The sequence below is a fragment of the Falco rusticolus genome, chromosome 5 (assembly GCF_015220075.1).
Source record: "Falco rusticolus isolate bFalRus1 chromosome 5, bFalRus1.pri, whole genome shotgun sequence".
Lineage (NCBI taxonomy): Eukaryota > Metazoa > Chordata > Aves > Falconiformes > Falconidae > Falco > Falco rusticolus.
This window is the reverse complement of record NC_051191.1, coordinates 62,665,643-62,685,947: the sequence shown is the minus strand read 5'-3', so window position 1 is coordinate 62,685,947 and position 20,305 is coordinate 62,665,643. Positions and strand designations below refer to the sequence as shown.

The following is a 20,305-nucleotide window of genomic DNA, read 5'->3' as shown; positions in this document are numbered from 1 at the left end:
ACCTGCTGGCTGAGCTGGTGATGGTGACCTGTCAATCAAGTGGGGTTGAGCAAGTAATCTTATGGAATGATCTTATGACTAATTCCTGCCTGAGGTATGTATGAGGATAGTCTTGTCTTTGTGCTGCAAACTTTCTCTCTGTTTTTTCATTAAATTTAATTTCATTAAATTCAATTTTTAAATGTGGTTTCTTAAGCAATATGGCAATACCTAATCCCAAGTCCATTTTTAGCAAGAGAAGGACAGCAATCCTCTTTGAAAATAAGAAGATAAACAAATTAACCCACTGTTGTGCCAGTGCTGCTGCCTGGTGATCACTTCTGGAGCTCACCCAGGGAAAGAAAGCCTAGACCTGTTCCCTACACATCTATTGCAGATACTGCATCGCATACGTGAGGGCTAGGAGAAGGACAACCCCTTGCACTTGGAATATACCCCCAAAATTTCCCGTAACAGGGAAGAGGGTGGGGGTGGGAGTGGGAGAAACCCAGAGCTCGACTTAACCCTTGATACTGCAATGTCCATGAGTACAGAAGAAAGACTAGTGGGTGAGAAGAGCAAATGGCTCTCATTAGCATGGGTTTAGGGCTGAGACTAGGGCTAGAGTTCAGGGAAGAGTGGGCATGGATTTCCAGTTGAAGCCGGATCCTGCAAAGCCTGCAGGACTAGAAGAAAGCAGAGGACTTACCTAGCAAACACCATTTGCCTTCATGCTTGACTAATAATGGCAGTATTAGTGTTGGAGTTACTGTTAGGATTTGGGATCTTGGGTGCTCTAGAGCTTAGTTCCTTGTTTGAATCTCACCAGGCTTTCAGTGCTGAGGATTGGTTCCAGCAGAAGCAAATCTTTTTTGATTGGTTTTGTTAGCACTTGGCTATGATTATATCTAAGTTTAAGGTAAGACAGTTTCTGAGATCCTGTTACAGAGTTTCATTTCTTGCTGTGTTGTCCAAGCACATGGAGTAGATCAGCAGCTGGTTCTGTGGAGGTGAATGGCTTATATTGTAGGTTTCAGAGCTGTAGGTTTTTAAAGGTCTTTAGAGTACCTAAAGGGCACCTCTAAAGAGATACCCGTCCAGGATACTTTAAGACTGCTTGGCTGCATTAACTTTCTTCTGCTGGTTGCAAACCTTCATCCCTCATTTTTCACCGAAGGAATAAGAGGAAGTTTCAGAGGGAACATCGTGGTGCTACTACCCTTCCTCTTGCTCCAGGCAGTCATCACTGGCTGCCAGAGGCTCAGTCCAGCCTGCTAGTGACACACGCAGAAAAGCAAATGATTTATGAATCATACAAGGCTACAGTTATACTCCAGAATAAAAGAGGGACAGGATATTAGTGCATGAGTAGGTCCTACAGCTGTCCATATTGAAATGCTTCTTAGCATGGTTTTGTCCTGCATTGATTAGTTGCCCCCAGGCATGGTCACGGAACAGTTCAAGAGGTGAACATGCACCATGACTTTAAGCAGTTTGGACATGGCAAACCTTCTTGGGAAAGTGATTCAGCCTCAGAGGCAGGAGGTATTCTGTACCGCTTGGCCTCAGAGCCAGAGAAGAGTCTGGTTTGCCTGAATTATTTAGTAATACACAGCAAGCCAAATGGACTCGGGAACAAACAAGTCAGTAAGTGGGTCTGAAGGATCAGCTTAAGGAACAGCTCAATGGGAGGGAATTCCTGAATCAATTGCAAAGATGCTGCCCATCTGCAAACATAATTTTGTTTTCTGTTTTAAAAGCACTGGTGTTTCAAAGGATTTGTTTGGAAGGAATTCCCTCCAATTTTCTTTGGTTTTTTTCTGATGGCATGCCTGTGATTGTGAGGACTCAGTAGCACTTGCAGGTATGCTGCAGCAGATTACCATGCTGCCAGTAGTTGTCATGCAGCACTACTGTACCACGGTCAGAAATGGTTGATTACACAGCAGAAGGAAGCGCAGAGCAGTTGTTGAGTATTTAGATAATGCTAGATGGAATATGAGTATGATTGCATTTGACTTAAAAGCAACCTCCTCCCCCACCTAAAAACCAAAATACCACCCCTGAAAATATTACAGCTGCCTCCCATGGTAATTTTTTTGCTGATTTTTTTTTTTTTTTTTAATAGGCTCAAGAATTCTCAGATACAGCTAGTACTTTGTCCGTTCGGAAAGAGGTGACACTTCATCTTTCACTAAGAGACTTCAGGCTCATTCTCATACCAAATCCATTTTCATTCCTGCTATATGAACCTGTAACATAGGTTATGCAATTAAGAGGAAAGTGTTTGCAGAAACGATAAGGAAAACCTGATAAATGAAATGTGCTGCACACTGTCAGTCATGCTGATGTTATTCCAATAAACACAAACATGTTTTTGTGTACCCAGTTTAAAGAGACAGAGTAAGATAATTTATCGCCAAAATTGTCTTTCCTTCCTTGCAGCATTTGTATGTATATAATATTATACACACCAAAAATATGATGAGAGCATTACTGACATAGTAGAGGGCTAAAAAGGCAATACTATAGTTAGTGTTGTAGTTATAGTGTTATAGTTAACAGGCTTTTTGTTCAGTAACTGGACCCCTCTCTATGAATGCATTATATACAGTCTTTGTGCAATTAGGAGCATTTTTAGGGTGAATGTTTGGTTATAGGAAGGGGTTTGCTTTCAAGACAAATGCAGTCAGATTTATATCAGATTTGTTATTATGTAAGTGGAGCTTTGCCTTACAGAGGAGATTTGTCTTGCAGAGTGCACAGACTGGGCAGCCTTCAATTTAGGAGTAAGTGCAAAATACTTTTACAAGTGTTGCCCTATAATTCTGTCCATGTCCGTCCCCTCCCCTACCCCCTCCGTCCCCCCCCTTTCTTTTTCTGTACACTATTCAAACCTTGCTTGGAAGACAAAATCAGTCATTTCCCTGTGGGAACTGTTATTCTGCTCTTTCACCGTAGTTTCTGAGTGCCTCAGAAATGTTAATGTATTGTTAGCAGTTCTGAGGAGGTGATGCGATATCTCCACTTTATAAATCAGGAGCGAAGGCTGGTGGCTGAAGCACAGGTCCAAGAGTGTTTGCTAATTTGGGGGCCCCGTTAAATGACCTGATTTCTTGGACTAATGCATTTCATGTTATTAAGGCACATTCCCTCTTGTTGATTTCAGTGGCATTAGTGAGTGCTCAGGAGCTCTGCAACCTGGGCCTCAGGGCTTGAAACTGAAGACCAAAGATATAAAGAATACTTCTTTGGTGACCAGCTGAGTCAAGATTTAGTGTGAAGAGCTTCTCTGCTAGCACATAAGGACTATGAAGCAGAGGCTAGCGTATAGTACTTTCTCCAAGGATGATGCTCATTTCCAGTTGTCCGGAGCCGCCTCTGATTTTACTATGCCTTTGAGTATCTGTAACAAATGAGGCAGCGCTCCAGTGAGTGATGGTCTCTCTAGCTGCAGTTCGGATCCTCAGAAGAGATACCTACTGACAAGTTAGAAAACAGATCATTTATTTAAAGAGGATACTCAGAAAACAGTTCAAACCACTTCAGCTCTGACAGCCTATCCCAAGTTTTCCTTGTTATGCATGGAATAGTGTAGTCTATGTATACATATACATTAAAAATGTGCTCATATTTTATCTTACAGTAGCCATTTGAAGAGAGTACCTGAGTCAGTCTCTTCCTTTGGCTTAATATCCTGCTATGTACTCTTCTGCTTGAAAACAGCTCATCTTTGCTCAAAACTGGTCTGTAGCATCAGATCAGTGACATTAGTTTACTGCACTGGGTGGTGGTGCTGAGAATGTAAAACTATCCCATTAGCCTGTTTGCAATGTAAAATAAGCTTATGCAGTGTAGTGAGATTCTGGCAAGTGTAAAGGAAAAAGGTGTTAAGGAGAGCTGGCAGCTCCTTAAAGAAAAGATATTAAGTGCAAACTTCCACTGAAGAGGAAAGTTAAGGAAGTGCAGTAGAAGACCAGCATAGCTAAATTACCAGCTCTTCATAGCCCCTGAAGAGAAGGGTTTTTTTAGAGTGGGAGGTAGGTCAGATTTCCAAGAACATGGATAAAAAAATAGCATATAGGGACAATAAATTCAGAAGTCTTGTGGCACAAAATGAGATTAAGGTACTGAGAGGTGTATAACAGTTGGTAAGAACTCATTTTTCATGTCCATTAGTAATGAAAGAAAGACTGAAAGAACATGCTAGAGGGTGAAAGGTATCAACAGATGGCATTGGGAAGGTCAAAGTGGATACTGTTGCTACTGATAACGTGGGGGACTGTACTGCCACTGCTACCCTGACTGAAGATGACTTCGAAAGTGTTTGGGAACAGCCCACTGTTGGAAGGGAAGCATGGGCTGGGAGGATCCCAGAGGTGGCTTCTTTGCAAGTTATTCTGTACTTTTGTTAATGGGTTAGATGATGGCACTGAGTGTGATAATTTATACAAAAGGCATTAAACTGGTAAGGATGGAAGACGCCATGAAAGACAGGGCTACAATTCAAGGTGATCTTGATCAGTTGGAGAAGTAATTGTAAAAAGAATGGTCACCGTTCAACAAGGACATGTTCTAACCAACTTTAATGGTAAAGGCTGGGGAACAACTTCCTAGGGATTAATTATTTGTAAAAAAATCTGAGACTTTCAGGGAACCAGCCAGTACATGAGTGGACATTGTCATGCTGTGGCATGTAGTATTCTGGGGTGAATAGGGAGGAATGTAGCCTGCAGAACATATAAAAAGAAAAAAGTCTTCCTTGTCTGGAGTACCATATCAAGTTACAGTGACTAAAGCTTGAGAAAAATGTAAATCAGCAAGACTATGCAAAGGGATAGGGACAAGACTGAACAAACAGTCCCAGATAGCATGACTAATACACAGATATTGAGTGAATTGGTGTTATTTGGGGTAGACAGCAGCAATATGATTGGTGGTTGTTAGAGCCTTCTGGGTATATGGGCTGCCGCAAAGAGGGAGAGAAAACCTGTTTTCTGTGCCTGCGATAGCACAAAGACTAAAGACCATAAGTTCCAGCAAGAGAGGTGGTGCTACCGTAGTGAGAGTAGTCCAACACTGAAGAGTTTGTGTGTGGAGGTTATTGAATCTCCACTGTTGGAAGCCTTCAAGAACAATTAGGAAACATCCTCTGGCAATAATATAAGTTGTAGAAGATTCTGCTATGGGGCTGGACATCTCCTGACACCTCTTCGAGGTGTAATTGTGTGCTTTCTGACACGCTTCCTCTTTCATCTTTTTTATCCTTTTACTCCTTGGTGGATATTATGTTCTCTGGATAGGGAATTCTTAGTTGGAGGGGGGATTAAAATTTAGCAAATCCATAAGCAGTCATCTAGGTATGGAACTTCATAGGGCAGTGCTTTAAACTACTATGTTTGACCAACTGCTGAAGCTGTGAGAGTCCCACACCACAACTTCATTGTGAGAGTGTTCCTTATAGACAGAGTAAGGACTGGGACTTGCTTTCTAATCAACATATTTTCTGAAGACTTTTAAAATGCATGTAACAGTCTGACATACCAGCTGTCACCAGAAATCATGTCCCCCACGACACCCGCGTGCGGTGCGTTGGCACTCATGTCACACAGAGAGGGAGTGTTGACAGGTTCTCTTGCTAGTCACCTTAGCAAGGGAGGAAAGAAGCCAGGGTTCAGCAAAGGAGAACTGGCAATCGCAGGAGAGCACCAGGAACAGCAGAACCAGAACAATCTGAGCAAGGAGTTACTGGACTGGCCCGGGGCCTTTACAAGCCCAAGAGGAAATGCGTGCAGCAAAAGATAAATTTTCTCCAGCCTCATCCATGTTTTCTTGGTGTTTGGGAGTGATTTGAACATCTCTCATCATGGACAGCAGTGCAATGCCATTCATGGCCAATTGTTTCCAAGTTCCAGAGCCTTGAGTAGCTCTAGTTGCATTTGTGTTAAAACTGAATCATGTTTTCTTTTGACTTAGAAGCCGAACTTGATTTCCAAGCCAATGCTTGACAGCATCCTTTGTCTTCGTGATGACAGATGGAAGTATGTGCGGAGCCTCCTGACCCCAGCCTTCAGTGATACCAAACTGAAAGAGGTAAGGTGTAGACAGTGATGCTTTCATAATTTGGAAGACATGATTGTTTTCTTTTGTGCAAGCATCTGCTTTATATAGGTCCATATTAAGGACAGGTAAAATCTGCTACTTTGTGCCAATTTATTTAGACCTAAAGAGCATGCACAGTAAAGCGTACATGTGGTGTGGTCCATTTCATAGACTGGTGAAAATCAGAATAGCTCATCTGAGAATGTGATCCTCCGTCTTTCTCTATGTAAGCTAGTTTGTCCATAAAAGCGTAACAAACTCAGAAGGAACCCTTACACCTTCCTCCCCCACACCCTGTAAGGAGTAAGCTAAAGTACAGGAAAGGTTATTGCTCCCAGTTGGAACATAGCTTTTCATGATTTGCAGAGTCAGCAGCTCTCATGTTAGCACGGGAACTGCTGTCAGTCTGTTTTCATTTCTCCATCTCCTTCCTCCCCCCTCCTCCTTTTATTTTTTAATCCTTTCATATAATAAAATAAGTCACTGGAACAGAATGTCATTGCCAGATAAATACCTCTGACTGAAAATAAATGTCTCCATGCTGGCCTGCTGCTAATTTCCTATAAATGTCTCAGCATTTACTTAGCCATGGGAACCCATTACCCGGTAACAAAGTCCTATTCCAGTGACACGATATCTCTTAATTAAACGCAGATAAATGATTGACTGGTAAAGTCTTCTTTCAAGGGGGGGGGGGGGGGGGGGGGCGGCGGGGAGCGGACCCCACACAACAAAAAACCACCTTTTCCTTTATGTATTTCTTCTGCAAGGGAACCATGCTTCACTCCGGTGCCCAGTCCTGGATTGTAAAATTTTCCACTGGGCAGACGCTTGTGTTGTTTTGACATGCCGCTGTCGAAATCCACAGTAACATCTAAATGTGTCTGGCTCTCCCAGCTCTATAGACAGCGGTCGCTTAGCAACGCCGGCTGTCACCTCCTTATTATGGTAAATTCTAATTGGCCGCCAGCCTGGCGGAGATGCTGATTAATCACGACTGACAATGCCATTGGTTATGCGCCCCGACATTTGCTCTGTCACCGGCTCCATCATGAAATTTTAGCAAGGTGAGGATGTTTAAGTATGCAAGTGATTAGTTGCTCATGGCATGGTGGGGAGAGGAGAGTTTTACATTTTCCTAGCGGAAATTAATCTGCCTTACTGCAGGTCATCGGCTCTTTGCTGGCGGACTAACAAAAGATAAAACTGTGCTCCCCTCAATTTGCGGAGAGCAACCTCTGCTGGCACCAGCCGGGCAGACTTGACTGAGGAGAGCGGTGAGGGTGAGCAGGTGGAAGCCCTGGTCATCTTGCTCTGGGGCTGGGCATGCCAGGGTTTGACCGATTAAACTGAGGTGGGAGGAGTTCATGGTGCTCACTTTGCACTGTTTGGTGGTGGAGCTGCAATGCTGGAGTGGTGGTAGGAGTTAAAATGGAGAGCTGGCTAGTGCCTGGTAGATATCTTGCATGCAAAACCTGAGATCTTTATTTTTAGCCTGATAATCACCTTTCCCTGTGCTGCTTCTTCCAAACTTTGTGGAAGGGCTGCAATTGTGCGTGGGCTCAGGGTGACCTGCAAATGGTTCCTTTCTTCTCCCAGTCTACAAAAAGTGGGAAAACAAGGAAGTGAGGAAGGTCTTCGAAAGGCCCAACTTTGTTCCTCTGTCCTATGTCTTCACCAGAAGACAATCCATCCCTACGCAGAAAGACACTTGCAGTAAGTCCTTGTGAGATTAAGAACCTCTTTTGAACAGGTGCATTCCTCATCTGTGCGTTTTGTTTTCTACCCAAATACGTGAACAGTCCTGGGATTTGAAGTGAATGCAACTTAAGTCCTTGCCCATGTGCTTCTCTTGCTGTTGCTTAATTTAGAAGCCAAACCAACACTTCTTAAAGAAAATCAATGCTTGTTAATTATGATCTCACTTTTTAACTCTCCCGTATTCAGTACTCTCTCAGAACCTCTACAGCAGCATGGAAATAAAAATACCGTATTCTAGTATTGGCCATACTACAGAGTATTCAGAGTTAAGTAGAAGAAATCCTGTTTATAATGAACTCTTTCTCTCTACCTCAAAGGAGTTACCAATAAGCTAGTTTTGTATTAATTTATTGTGTAGGAACCTGGGTATGTTGTTTCATACATATTTATAAATACTGCTAGACACATTCTTCATTTCTTCTCCTAAGACATTGATTCCTTTGCCACAGAGATCTGAGCTGTGAAAACCCCCCACACCAAAGTCTTCCTCTGTTCACTCTGGATGTCTGCTTTGCCTTCATTCCCCTATACAGACTCCCCAGTGATGCTGGAGAGACTGCATACCTCACGAGTGGCTTTGGACAGTGGTTCCCCTTCAGCACTGCAGCCCCGTATGCCACTCCGAACATAGATTAGTCTGCCTGGATGCTCTGAGAGAACAGGGCGCTATTAGCCTGTGACAGAGCAATAGATGTTAACAACTCCTTGTGCTCCCCATAGCAATCACTTCAGATAAAGGATGCATAGAGGGTCGGAGGGTTGAGTGTAGGTTCCTGATACCTCCATTTCAGAAACACAGGAATCTACTGCTAAGCTAAAGGGACAACTTCAGCACTAGTAAAGAACAAGAAGCCAGTCATCTGCTGTTTGGCCTGGCTGCTGGAGGACACAATCCAAGACAAAGCTAATACATGTTGCTAAGGTTTGACCCGCAGTACCCCACAGGGGCACCTAGCTGCTTGGCTGGGGACAGAATGGCACTTTGCCATTGTCTCTCCAAGGAAGTGGTGTAGTGTCATGAGAAGTTCACTAAGCTTGAGGAATTTCCCCTTAGTTTGGCAAAAAACTCCAAGAGCCAGTCACCAAATGAGGAAAAGTTGATCCCAGAAACGTTGACGTTTGCAAAATTGCGAGCAATTAACTGAAACTATAGGTTATAGAGCTATTGGGCAGCCAGTGTAGTGATTGCTGCATGCACACAGTGTTGTTTTCCTTACATTTCTCAAGATTTTCTGGCATCTTCTCCAGCTTTCTCACTCTCCTGAATTTCTCTTTAAAAGCTGTGCATGGTTTCATGGTTGCTTTTATGGATTTCTGTTCATTGTGTGTTCTCCCTTTTTAATTTTCATTTTCTAATGAGTATATAAAGATTAGTAAAGCAGTCCACTCCAACTGAAGGAAGGTTTGGCTCCAAATAACTTTGAATTCAAATACTGTAGTGGTGAGCATAGTATGAATCAGTGGACTTCTAAGCTTGATCCTGCAGTAATATTTGGTAGCATCCCACATGAGATGCCACTGGAGTTGGTAGCAGTTCTGATAATAATCTATTTTCAGTGAGAACCCTAAATGGACTTCGTAGTACCATTGCTGTGGGAGCAGTGAAAATGAGAAAGGAGAGACAGGAGACAGGAGACCCCAAGAAGTTTCACTTCCCACTCGGTCATTGACTGCCTATGGGTGATCTGGCAGAAGCTACTTAAATTCTCTGTGAATGAAAAGACTTTCATCTGTTAAATGAGAATAAGAGCGACCACTGAAAGCTGATCCAAGATGTAATTCATGAGGAATTGGTGAAGTAATATACCTGGAGGCCCTTAAGTAAAAGATGCATTTTGTGGTGTTCCTTTTGTGCTCTCCTCAACTATTATGCATTGAAACAAGCGAATATGTTAGTCATCTTGCAGTACCAATCTTGATTCCCTATTTAGTATTTCTTATTTTGTTCCTCTTCTTATTGCCGTGGTGCCTGTGATGATCCTGCAGTTCTGGACCCCTTGTCAGTCTTGATAAATAGCTTTGCTCTCTTTTACAGTCAACACCAGCAGAAAACCTATTGATTTTTATTTATTCTGATGGTGCTGCAGTAGACTTGTCATCTCCTATCAGTATACTGGGAATCCTCTCCTCCATTAACCAACCATTAAAACAAAACAGAACACAAAAATTAAGGAAGAGAGCACAGCATAATGTAGCATTGTCCTAAATAACCTGCAGAGTGGAGTTCGTGTTGAGGCATTTTCTTTTAAACAAAGGGAGACACAAAGAAGAACTTGTGATAACATGGCAGAACCGTGTATGCAAATCCTTCAGTGTCACTCTCAAGCCTGTAGACCTTCCAGGCCCCACTAGGACATGAGACCTGACAGTCCAACTGCTGAGGTTTCCTTGATTTGCTCCTACTCTGCTTGTGCACATGGGTCAGAGGCGTTTTGAAAGGGTCTCTGGAAATTGCTGTTGTTACTCAGCAAAGCAAGTGCGCTCACCTGAGACAAAGCAAATCACTAATGTAAAAGCTGGTACGTGAAACGTTGCGTATCCTTGAGCCACAAGTTAGTGTCTGGTTGAATTGTTCACTTTGCAAAGTTGTGCCCGTGAATAGCAGGGCCCCACTGTGAGGTGATGGAAACGAATCCTCTCACAAACATCTTCCTGACGCTCTGCTCTTTTCCTGGTTTTAGTCAGGGATTTGAAATCAGGTAGAGAAGCAATTCTTGTGTTAGGGATATATCCTTTTTCCTTCTTCTTCATTTATATTTCTTTCCATTTGTGAGATGAGGTCCAGCATGACTTCTGTACTGTGCATGAATAGTAAAGTCTCCAGTGTGTCTGTCTACAGAGAATATGAACCAGCATTCTATTTTGTAGATTGGGTGCTAATAATAAGGGTAATAATAATAGCGAATGCTGAGGACCACATCTAACTAGAGGAATGTGACTCTGATGCCTTTGAACAGTGCAAACATCCCCATGCACTGTGCGTACGCAGAATCAGAAACTAATTGTTGTTATGTGCCAAATAGCATATTGGCAAGATTTATATAGCAAAGCCCCTGGCATCATGAAAACCCTAACCCCAAATGCTCTTCTTTGGCAGAAAGAAAGAAATTTGGACTCTGGGCTACTCTTGCTATTAGATAACTGGCAGATCAAATATTTACAGGGACCATATTGTTTAGATTTTTCTTCATCCTGTTACTCTCAGCCAATCTGAACACAGAGCAGCTGGGGTTTGTTTACCCACCAAGAACGGAATCTCAGGCAGGTTATGAAGCTTTTATGTTCTGACTGGCAAATGAGAATGTATAGGAAGTTACCGATACCCAAGGCAGTGCAGATCAACATGTCTGTTTCTGTGCTGGTTTTCAAAGTTTGGTATAGTTCACCTCCCCCAACACTACTTTGTTTTTCTTGACAATTGAACAAAGAGTTGAAAGTGTTAAGGGACTTGAGAGTGTTTCAGTCTGTGGTCTTTGTAGTTAGCAATCTTGGACTAATTTATGTCCCTCAGGGGAATAAAAACCCAAACCCAGGATTCCCGAGTAGATATCCCCCGTAGCTTTCATATGCAAATAATTGTCTCATTGATATGACTTTGTCCTATCATGCTAACAATAAATCAAATCCATGTGCCCCCGTCCCCATTTTCCTGGTTAGATTTACTAATAAAAATATCTTATGGCTAGAAATGAATTGCAATGGTATTCTGAAAGGCTGGTGGAATGTGGAAAGTGCAGAGGTGCTGTGAGATGCCTTAACTAGGTATATGTGCCACAGCCATATCTACCAGCTGTTGGAAGGCAATAGCAACCAGCTGGGTGGTTGCAGGTCTGGTGATGTGATGAAGAATAAAAAAGAAATAAGGCCATAGACAGAAAATCTGAAATGATCACCATCTGTTTAGGAAACATCATACCTGTTAAAATACAGATTTTTATTTTGTTCTCCTTGACTAGTTTGGTTCATTGGAAGGGCTGGACACAGAGATTATTAAGCATTTCACCCTGGTTCAAACTGTTGAACAGAAATATGTTAATTTTGTTGAACCATTTGAGAAGCATCTTACTGCAGGGGACCTTCTTTAGAAAGCCAAAAGGGAAAGAAAACTGCCACATAACATGGTGTGCACCTCCCAAACACATCACAGCTAATTCTACCAAATACTGATCTGGCTTCAGGATTGTCTTGGGAGAATGTGGCAAAGCCCAAATCAGTCTGGCTTTGACTTGGCATAGCGATGACCTGCTCTGTCCCATATAGGTACAGGACCTTGAAAGCAGCTAGACACATTCTTGACTCAGGCTTCTGCCTTTGGAAAACATGTTGGATGCTCCCATGTAGGCCTCTTGACTGCGTATAGTCTTGCCCATGTGTTAGGATGGCAGTGTGCCTGTGCACAAAGTGTTATGCCAGTTTCACAGAGGTAGAAGTGCCAAGCAAAATGGACTTGGCTGGGCAGGCTGCATAGCTCTCGGGGTGTGCTGGGAGGCTGCAGTAAGTCTTTTTTGGTAACAAGAATGTCAGAGGAGTAGGACAAGTCTGTTCTCATGTTTGTTGACATCCGTATGCTGAAGGAGGTTGTTTCAGGAAGGAAAGGCAGGTTTCTTTGCGCATGTCTGCTGATGCTTAGCGTATTTGTTGAGGCAAGACTGTGGAATTAAATTGTAGGCTGTAAGGATCTTTAGGCAGTCTATATGGAGAAAGAGCTATGGCAGACAATGTCTTTAGCTTCAGGGCTGGACTGCTGCTACACCCTTGCTCAGACCTCCAGTAGGTGTAATCAAGGCAAGTGTCTGATGCCTTTCATATATAAAAAGTTAGAGGAAGAGAGAAACTTTAATGAGGTCTTGGTGGTTGTCTATGGTTTCCGTGAAGTGCTAAAGAGGAGTCCCGCACAGTCTGTTGCAGGAGAGAGCTACAGCCAGGCTGTGGGTAAGTCTACCGGACCATCATGTGTCAGTGACTGGAAAGAACCATTAGCTGAATAAATTTACGCGGACGTCCATTTAATGGCATCACCACTCCAGAAAACCCTTTCCTCAGGTAGCAACAGTAGTTTGCCCTCAGCATCTTGTAGTGGTATACACAGTGCTTTTCTAATATACATCTTAAATACCTCAAACCAAGAGAGAGCAGGATGGAAGTACTGGACCTCTGATGCTAATAACTTTACAGGACTTTGGGACTATGGAAAATATTATTCCTTCTGCCCTGTGTAGCCTAAATGTACTGTAAATATGGATCATGATAAATCATCATCTGGAACAGGGCATGATTAAAAAGAGAGGGAGTTGTCTTTGCTTGACAGCTCTCTGCATATATAGCCACAGGTGGGCAAGAACCAAAGGTCAGGTAAGTGACAGGGCCTCCTGTATTTAGGCCCAGAGCTGGAGAAGGTCATCCCTGTAACGTATAGGGTGGTTTTTTTAGCAGACAGTCCCAACATTTCATCTTAACTGTGCAGAAGTGCCTGACCACACCTGCAGAGGATCCTGAGAACTCCATCCCATCCACTGGATGAAATTCATTTAGAATAATTGATTTATGTTTTTTAAAATTTTAATGTTTTTCACAATACAATGTGTTCCTTTCTAGATGACACCGCTAATAAACCAGGCCTGTGATGTCCTGCTGTGTAACTTGAAAGTCTATGCAGATTCTGGCAAAGCTTTTGATATCCGGAGGTATGTTCAACATGCCAGAAATCAGTAGCAGATTTAAATAAAAAGAAGTCAATAGCAGCAGTTATTCTAAATATGCACTTACTGTATAAAAGAAGATTTTTTTTTTCTCTTTCCTTGCTTTTATAAGTAGAGATCATAGTTTAATAGAGGATGTGTCTGATAGATGCCTTTTCTTCCTGGGGGCAGCCATTGCATAGTTGAAAAGTAATTTTGGAAAAGCATCTAATGTATTTCTAGCTGTTGTTTAATGAAGTTTTAACAGCTGGAAGCAGAAAGGAAAGTTGCATCAGTCCCTGTCCAGTCTGCTCTCTACAGTCAACCAATAATGTACAAATATAGGAATTGATCTAGTATCAAATCCTTCTAGTCCATCACCCTCTTTCTTTTTCTGTATGAGGGGTTTTGAGCACTTAATCATTCTTCCCACATTCTTCCTAACCCTGTCTAATGACACGCTAGTCTTTCATGAAACAATGGATTGGTACTCCAGATAAGAATGCACCATTGACTTATAAAATGACACTTTAACATTTTCCATACTGTGCTTTCTCCCATTTGTTATGCGTTTAATATCCTATTATCATTTTTTGTTACTCTTTCATCAGAGGTCTTCACTGAACTGTTCACACACTGTCTAGCCCCATCTCTGAGCAGATGCATTTCTTCTAGTATGGCATATGAGTAGTTCAAATGCATTCTTTCTAATAGGCACTATTTTGCATACATTTCATTTGCTGGGTTGGTCAGCACCCTCTGAAGTTCTTAATGATTTATGCCAGACTGGAGCAGTGCAAATAATTTTTTTTTATCTAAAGAAATGGATATCTAGCCACAATTCGTCCAGCTCTTTCAAATGTATGTATATACACGCAAATGTATATACATGCAAGTGTATGTGTGTGCGCAGGGATCTCTTCATTAAACATCTGAAGAGAAGCTATGAAACCTGGAGATGCATTACACTTAGCCTAGTGCTCTGGTGAAAATTGACCTTTTGAGTCTTCCCAGGCTTTTCCTTTTTTCCATTTGTCCTTTTTCTATGCCTGGTCTTTCAGCTATTGATCCATGATATGGTTTCACCTGTCAAGAGCCACTTTGGAAAAGACCTTCTGAAAGTACAAATGAATGACGTTGACCATCTAAGAATATGGTCTTCTAGCTGTTTTATCATACTACCATTTCAGCAGGTTTGGGATATATAAATGTGATTCTCATTGCACTACGATTTCCCAGAATTGCCTTGGGACCTATTTTTTGTATGTAAATACCCTATCTGCGACCTCCTGTCATCTTGTATGTTAGTTGTCTTTAGCCATTTTGTGTTTCACCAACAACCCAAAATTCAGTTTTTAAGCTTTTTCAGTACCTTGGAGTGGTAGAAGACCAATTGCTGCTGAAGTTTTTGTTTTATTGCAGTGCCCCCTCTTTTAACATGTCAGCTTCTAATAATGCTTTGTGTGTGTGCGTGTGAAAATGCAAAGAAGTTATTTAGCTTTGCAGTATTGTTGTTATCTTCAAAATCTGCTCTGGTGTAATCAGAATGACAGTGGTCGAAGATCATAATTTAGAAATGCTGCTTTGAAATATATATACATGATACACTGGGCCACAGTCCTGTCCTTCTCTTAATACATGCTCACTCAGGTTAAAACACCACAGAATTTTATATTAGCCTTTTGTAAGGGAACATAGGAGAACAGTCATTGCAGACTTGACCACAGATCAGAAGAATCAAATTTCAAGGATATTTTACATTCTCAGTCCATTTATCTCAAAACTAAATATAGCTGCTAATGCCCAGTAAAAGTAAAAATGGTGAGATTACTGGATAGATGGTCAGATATATGGGGAGAGATTCAGTTAAGTTCTGAAGTTTCTAGATCATGGTCCACGGATCATTTGTAGTTCTCAAAGCATTTTCTGCCCCTCTGCAGAGATACAGATTTCACATGGTGTCATTACCACTTGTTCTTGATCACAATTCTACATTACAAAGGAGCTATCAAGAAAGAAATCCTAAAAAAAATTTTACTTGAGCACCTCATGTAACTGAGAGTGTAGACTGGGCTGGTATTAGATGTGGTTGCTGCACTTTAAAATGAGAAAGGAATGATGTCTTTTATTAAGATGCATGCTAAGAAAATGCTTATGAATTTCTGACCTGTTGTGTTTGATTTCTAGGTAATAGCAACTGAAATTGTTTATATTTTACAAATTTTTAGTGTGATTATTGAGCTATATGAAAATATGTTCACTTTGTGGACAGAGAGAAGGTGATCGTTACTAAGCATCAGCATTTGTCAGAATGATGGAAACATGTCTTGTTGGCAAAGCTCAAATCTAAAATCAAGAAGAAAATCACAGATAAAAAATAATGTTTTGTGATGTTTGTAGAATCAAGATACTAATGGATATGTAATTTGTAGCTAATGATTTATCATTCAACTCAATGCAGGTGTTACAACTGCTTTACCTTGGATGTTGTTGGTAGTGTAGCTTTTGGTACTGAGGTGGATTCTCAGAAGAATCCTGATGACCCCTTTGTTAAAAACTGCAGAACATTCTTCGAGATGTCTTTGTTTAAGCCTCTCCTCATTCTAATACGTGAGTATACCTTTGTCTACTTCCTTATGGTAACTTTCTAATAGTCATTCTGAAATTGCAAAACACGCTGAAGCAGGAGCAAGAAGATGTATAGCAGACTTCAGTTCAGAGGTATTCAGAACGCAATCGACACGGCAAGTATACCCTCAAAATTTCCACCGTGTGCTCTACCAACTCTTGTCACCATTAATGTAACTTCCTCCAGAAACTGAGATTCTGGGAAGGCAATGCTCCAGGGTGATCTGAGTGGAAGGTTTCTGGGTCCTGTAGTTTCCACAATATCTCTTTCAATACACTTCTGCATTAAACCAGGGTAACTGCCCTTCAGAGTCTGTTGTTCTGCACTTGGCTGCAGTCCTACCCATAAACAACAGTGGGCTAATAACCCTCTAAAAGAAGAGGGGTGGAGGAGCATAAGCAGGTAGTATTAAGTCCTCCAGATTCTTATTTGAATAGCAGCAGCAGCCTGGTTGATGGCTGCAAAGGATAAAGATTATAAGTGCCAGCACAGGCTGTCATTAAGAGAATGCATTTATTTTCAGATGAATAGGTAGGGAGTGCAAGAATGGCATATAAAGCCATTCAGATTCTAAGGCATGGAAGCTAAGGCTTCACAGTGACGTTGGCCTGGTTAATGCAGGGCAGTAAGAATCGTGGCTGAGGAAGCCACAGCATAATCAAGGTGGCTGAGGTTTTGCCATCTTGCTATCTAGACCTGCACAACAGTGTCAGGTGGCACAGTGGCAGCGTTTCCTGTGCCCATCTGATCCTGCTGGCATTACAGATTGCACCTGCACTAGCAGCACATGAAATGCTTCCTTCTGGAGTTGTGTATCCAAAATGTCCTGGGGTTAATGTTTAACCTGATTGCAAAGTGTGGTTTGTGACTAATTGCTGAAAGGACAGAAATGTCCCCCTATATGTTTAAGACAGTGTCCTTTGTTAAAGTTTCTGTAGTGTTTGTGGTTGGATGCCTTGGTTGATGTGTTTCTGCTGGTGCATTATGTAGTCTGAAATTCCATACTGTGTTGCCCTGTGGGCAGCACAGGAGTTTTCCGATGACTGATTTGTTAGTCTTAAGCTGTTCCTAAATTAACGAGGGGTTTGTCAAGGTGCAAGACTCTACTCAGGTTTCTGATTATAAAGACCACAGACTGGAGACCATTCTTGTGATAATATCCCACTTTCAGAGTCTGTGGCCTGCTTAGATAAGCAAAATAAAACAGAAAACCAATATCCTAACATTGGAGAACTATAAATGAGAATGACTAGTACACAACTTCATCGACCAGTGCCACGGGCTGCTAGGCTAGTTCAAGATCCTCCAACTTCTGTATGTAACTATTCGAGTAGGCAGGGAAAATAATTTTCCCCTTTGTTGTGGAGGCTCTGTGGCATCAAGAAGCTGAACTGAAATTCTGAAACATTGTGGAAACAAGCTCAGAAGGCATCTGTCTGGCAGGGGAATCCTGGCCAACTTGGAATTTCTAAAAGGAAATCCTTTACCAGCCTATGGGGGTGGAAGAAAAGGAGGGAGAGGGAGAGAGAAGGAATAAAAACAGGTCTCACAAAAGTAACACATCCCACTTGATGAGTTCTATAATATTAATGAACGGAGGGGGATATTATATGCCTTTACAGTCCAATTCAGTGTTTTCTTCTTTAAAATCTCTTACAGTTTCTTTCCCATTCATAATGATACCATTGCTCCGGATTTTACCAAACAAGAAACAAAAGGAACTGAATGGATTTTTTATTCAAACTGTAAAAAATGCAATTGTCTCCAGACACCAGCAAGATGCAGCTGAGGTAAGGCTATTTCTATGATGAATGTATGGATAAGCAAGTGTTTAGAGGAAAACCTGGAAGTGACATAAGCCTCAGTTGCAAAAGCAAACTCAGTCTGTTTGAACATTCAAAGCAATTTAGTGAAGATTTTATTCATTTTTAGCTTTATGCACCATCAACCAGGCTTGGTTGTTGATGCTGAATTGTTAACATATTACAAGAAAGGTTGCTTCTCTTTGTATTTCTGTTCAAATAAGGATGCAGAAACCACTGCCTCTGGGATGACTTTTCAGCCCAGTTTCTAGACCCAGAAGGAAGGATTCACCCTGTAGAATTTTTTCTCAACTTAGGTGTTTTGTCTGTGTTACTTTTCCCTAACAACCAGAGAAAAGGCAGCCCCCACTGTGTTTCAACTCAGTCAGTACCTGGGAGCTGAGGCAGATTTTATATGGTCCTGTGATGCTTCCTACTGCTTTTGAAAATGGAGAGGACCTGAATGTCTGGTTAAGAGCAGACACTTGCTATTGAGAAGGCTAAAGGGAAGGGTAGTAAATTCTATCTGAAGTATGCAATGAGTATGCATTATTAGCAAATCGTTTGTTAGCCATGTATTCCTCTTTCATCTGGACATAAGGTAGTTCTGGCGGTTTTTGTTTTGTTTTATATGGAGTATCTGAAGGCACGTACATTTTTATGAAAGTCTATTTTTGCTATATGAAGTATTTGGAATATAGGCATGTACTTCAGTTCTGTGATACAAAAGTTCTTCAGGTCTACTTGTCCTTTTGGACCGTTCTTTGCTGCAGACTGCGCATAATATCCCTAAAAATAAGTTAACTACTTAATTATGGATGTGTAGTGAGAAACAAAGAATATCAATGAGAATTCCATTTTAAAGGTAACTGAGACAAGTTTTGCATATCAATTGACATGAAACAGGCTACAACACACACATTAAGAAGCTGTTAATATTGAAACGTGAGAGATGTTACCACTTTGAGATGAAGAGGAATTCTGATGGGGTTACAGCACAGGTGAGAATGGGTCCTCCCAGCTTTGTCTCACAGCTTAGCCCCACAGCTACCACTTTTCAGAAAAAAATTAATTTTAGTTTACCCTACATTATATCCAGGACACATTTAAAAATCAAATTGATTTTCAAATACATTAATGCTCTTTGCTGTGTTATGTATTCTGCTCCTTGACTTTTTTTACAGTGAAGTCTCACTTCTGTATTGGTTGCACTTTATCACCACGTGCTTCTTGTCTTTTCTTTAGCCCACCTTTACGAGTCTTTGCTCCCACTAGCCCTTAGGTCTTTGTCTCTGTCCTTTATATCCAGAAGATTGTAAGTCCCATTGACCAGCCACAAACAATTCATGATTCATAAACTTGGTTCCTGTCCCAGTCTGAGTGCTGGAGGAATATTTTCTAACAGGGATGGTGTATCTAAGCTGCTTGCAGACACCTCATTTCTGGTGCACAGATCCAGTGTGAACTTCTAATGGCATTCTGGTGTGGTTCTGTGTATGGAGAGTTTTGAATCAAAGATTTATGCTGAAGGGGTCTGCATGAAAACTCTGTTCTGTGTGTCAAATATAAAAGGATAAAAGGGACAATGAAATAATCTAATGTGGATTAAAAATTAATAAAATCAAATGTATTTCTGTGGCAGTAGCACTAAGGGCATTGTTCATGGACTACATCTATTGCTATACTACAGATGGTCATTCCCTCAAACTGCAGACAAAGGACAGCAGGGTGGGTATGGTTAGGAGAAAACACAAAGAAAAGCAAGATTGTATTGATAGGAGCAGGAGGCAGCATTCTGTGCATATGCAGCCTGTTTGCAGGTTTCAGTGGTTGATGGAGCAGAGGTTTAAGATTATATTGGGAGGGATGTTGGGAGGTGCTGTAAGAGATAACACAAGGCAGTAGCTGCCTAGTATCAGGGCAGTGTGGAGGAAAGTACAAGGTCCATGTTTGACTTAACAGTGTATGCACAAGTCCATGACTGGCTGTGGTCCTGCCTGCGCCTGGAGTTTTGCCTAGTTTGCAGAACTGGCATATGGGAACTATTTCAAACGCTGGGAGTTAGACACTTAAGACCAGATTTCTGAGTGCATTAAGTCCCCTTTGCAGTTCAGAATCATTAGCGTGGCTTTCAAAAGCCAAAAAAAGCCCTGGAAATTTTGGAGCTTCCTTTTTTCCCTTTTCACTGCCAGTCTTGTTACATACTCTTAGAATTTTGACTATTTTAGGTTGGTGGCACATGAGTCGTACTCCAAGTATAGGCAGTTTAATAATTTGCTAGGAACATAAAAATGGTATGTGAAACAGATCAAAATGCAGCTGTGCCCAATTCAATGCAGAAACATAATCTGTAG

General features: G+C 41.5%; 1 protein-coding gene across 4 annotated transcripts in view; it reads left to right on the top strand.

Annotated features, from left to right (window-relative positions):
• TBXAS1 (thromboxane A synthase 1) overlaps positions 1–20,305 on the top strand; it is a 229,640-nt gene that overhangs the window by 123,273 nt on the left and 86,062 nt on the right. For all 4 annotated transcript variants that reach the window (XM_037389194.1, XM_037389190.1, XM_037389192.1 and 1 more), the window contains 4 exons: positions 5,956–6,072; positions 13,438–13,526; positions 15,982–16,130; positions 17,809–17,939. In XM_037389194.1, coding sequence (XP_037245091.1) covers positions 5,956–6,072; positions 13,438–13,526; positions 15,982–16,130; positions 17,809–17,939 — 486 coding nt within the window. The remainder of the gene's footprint in view (positions 1–5,955; positions 6,073–13,437; positions 13,527–15,981; positions 16,131–17,808; positions 17,940–20,305) is intronic.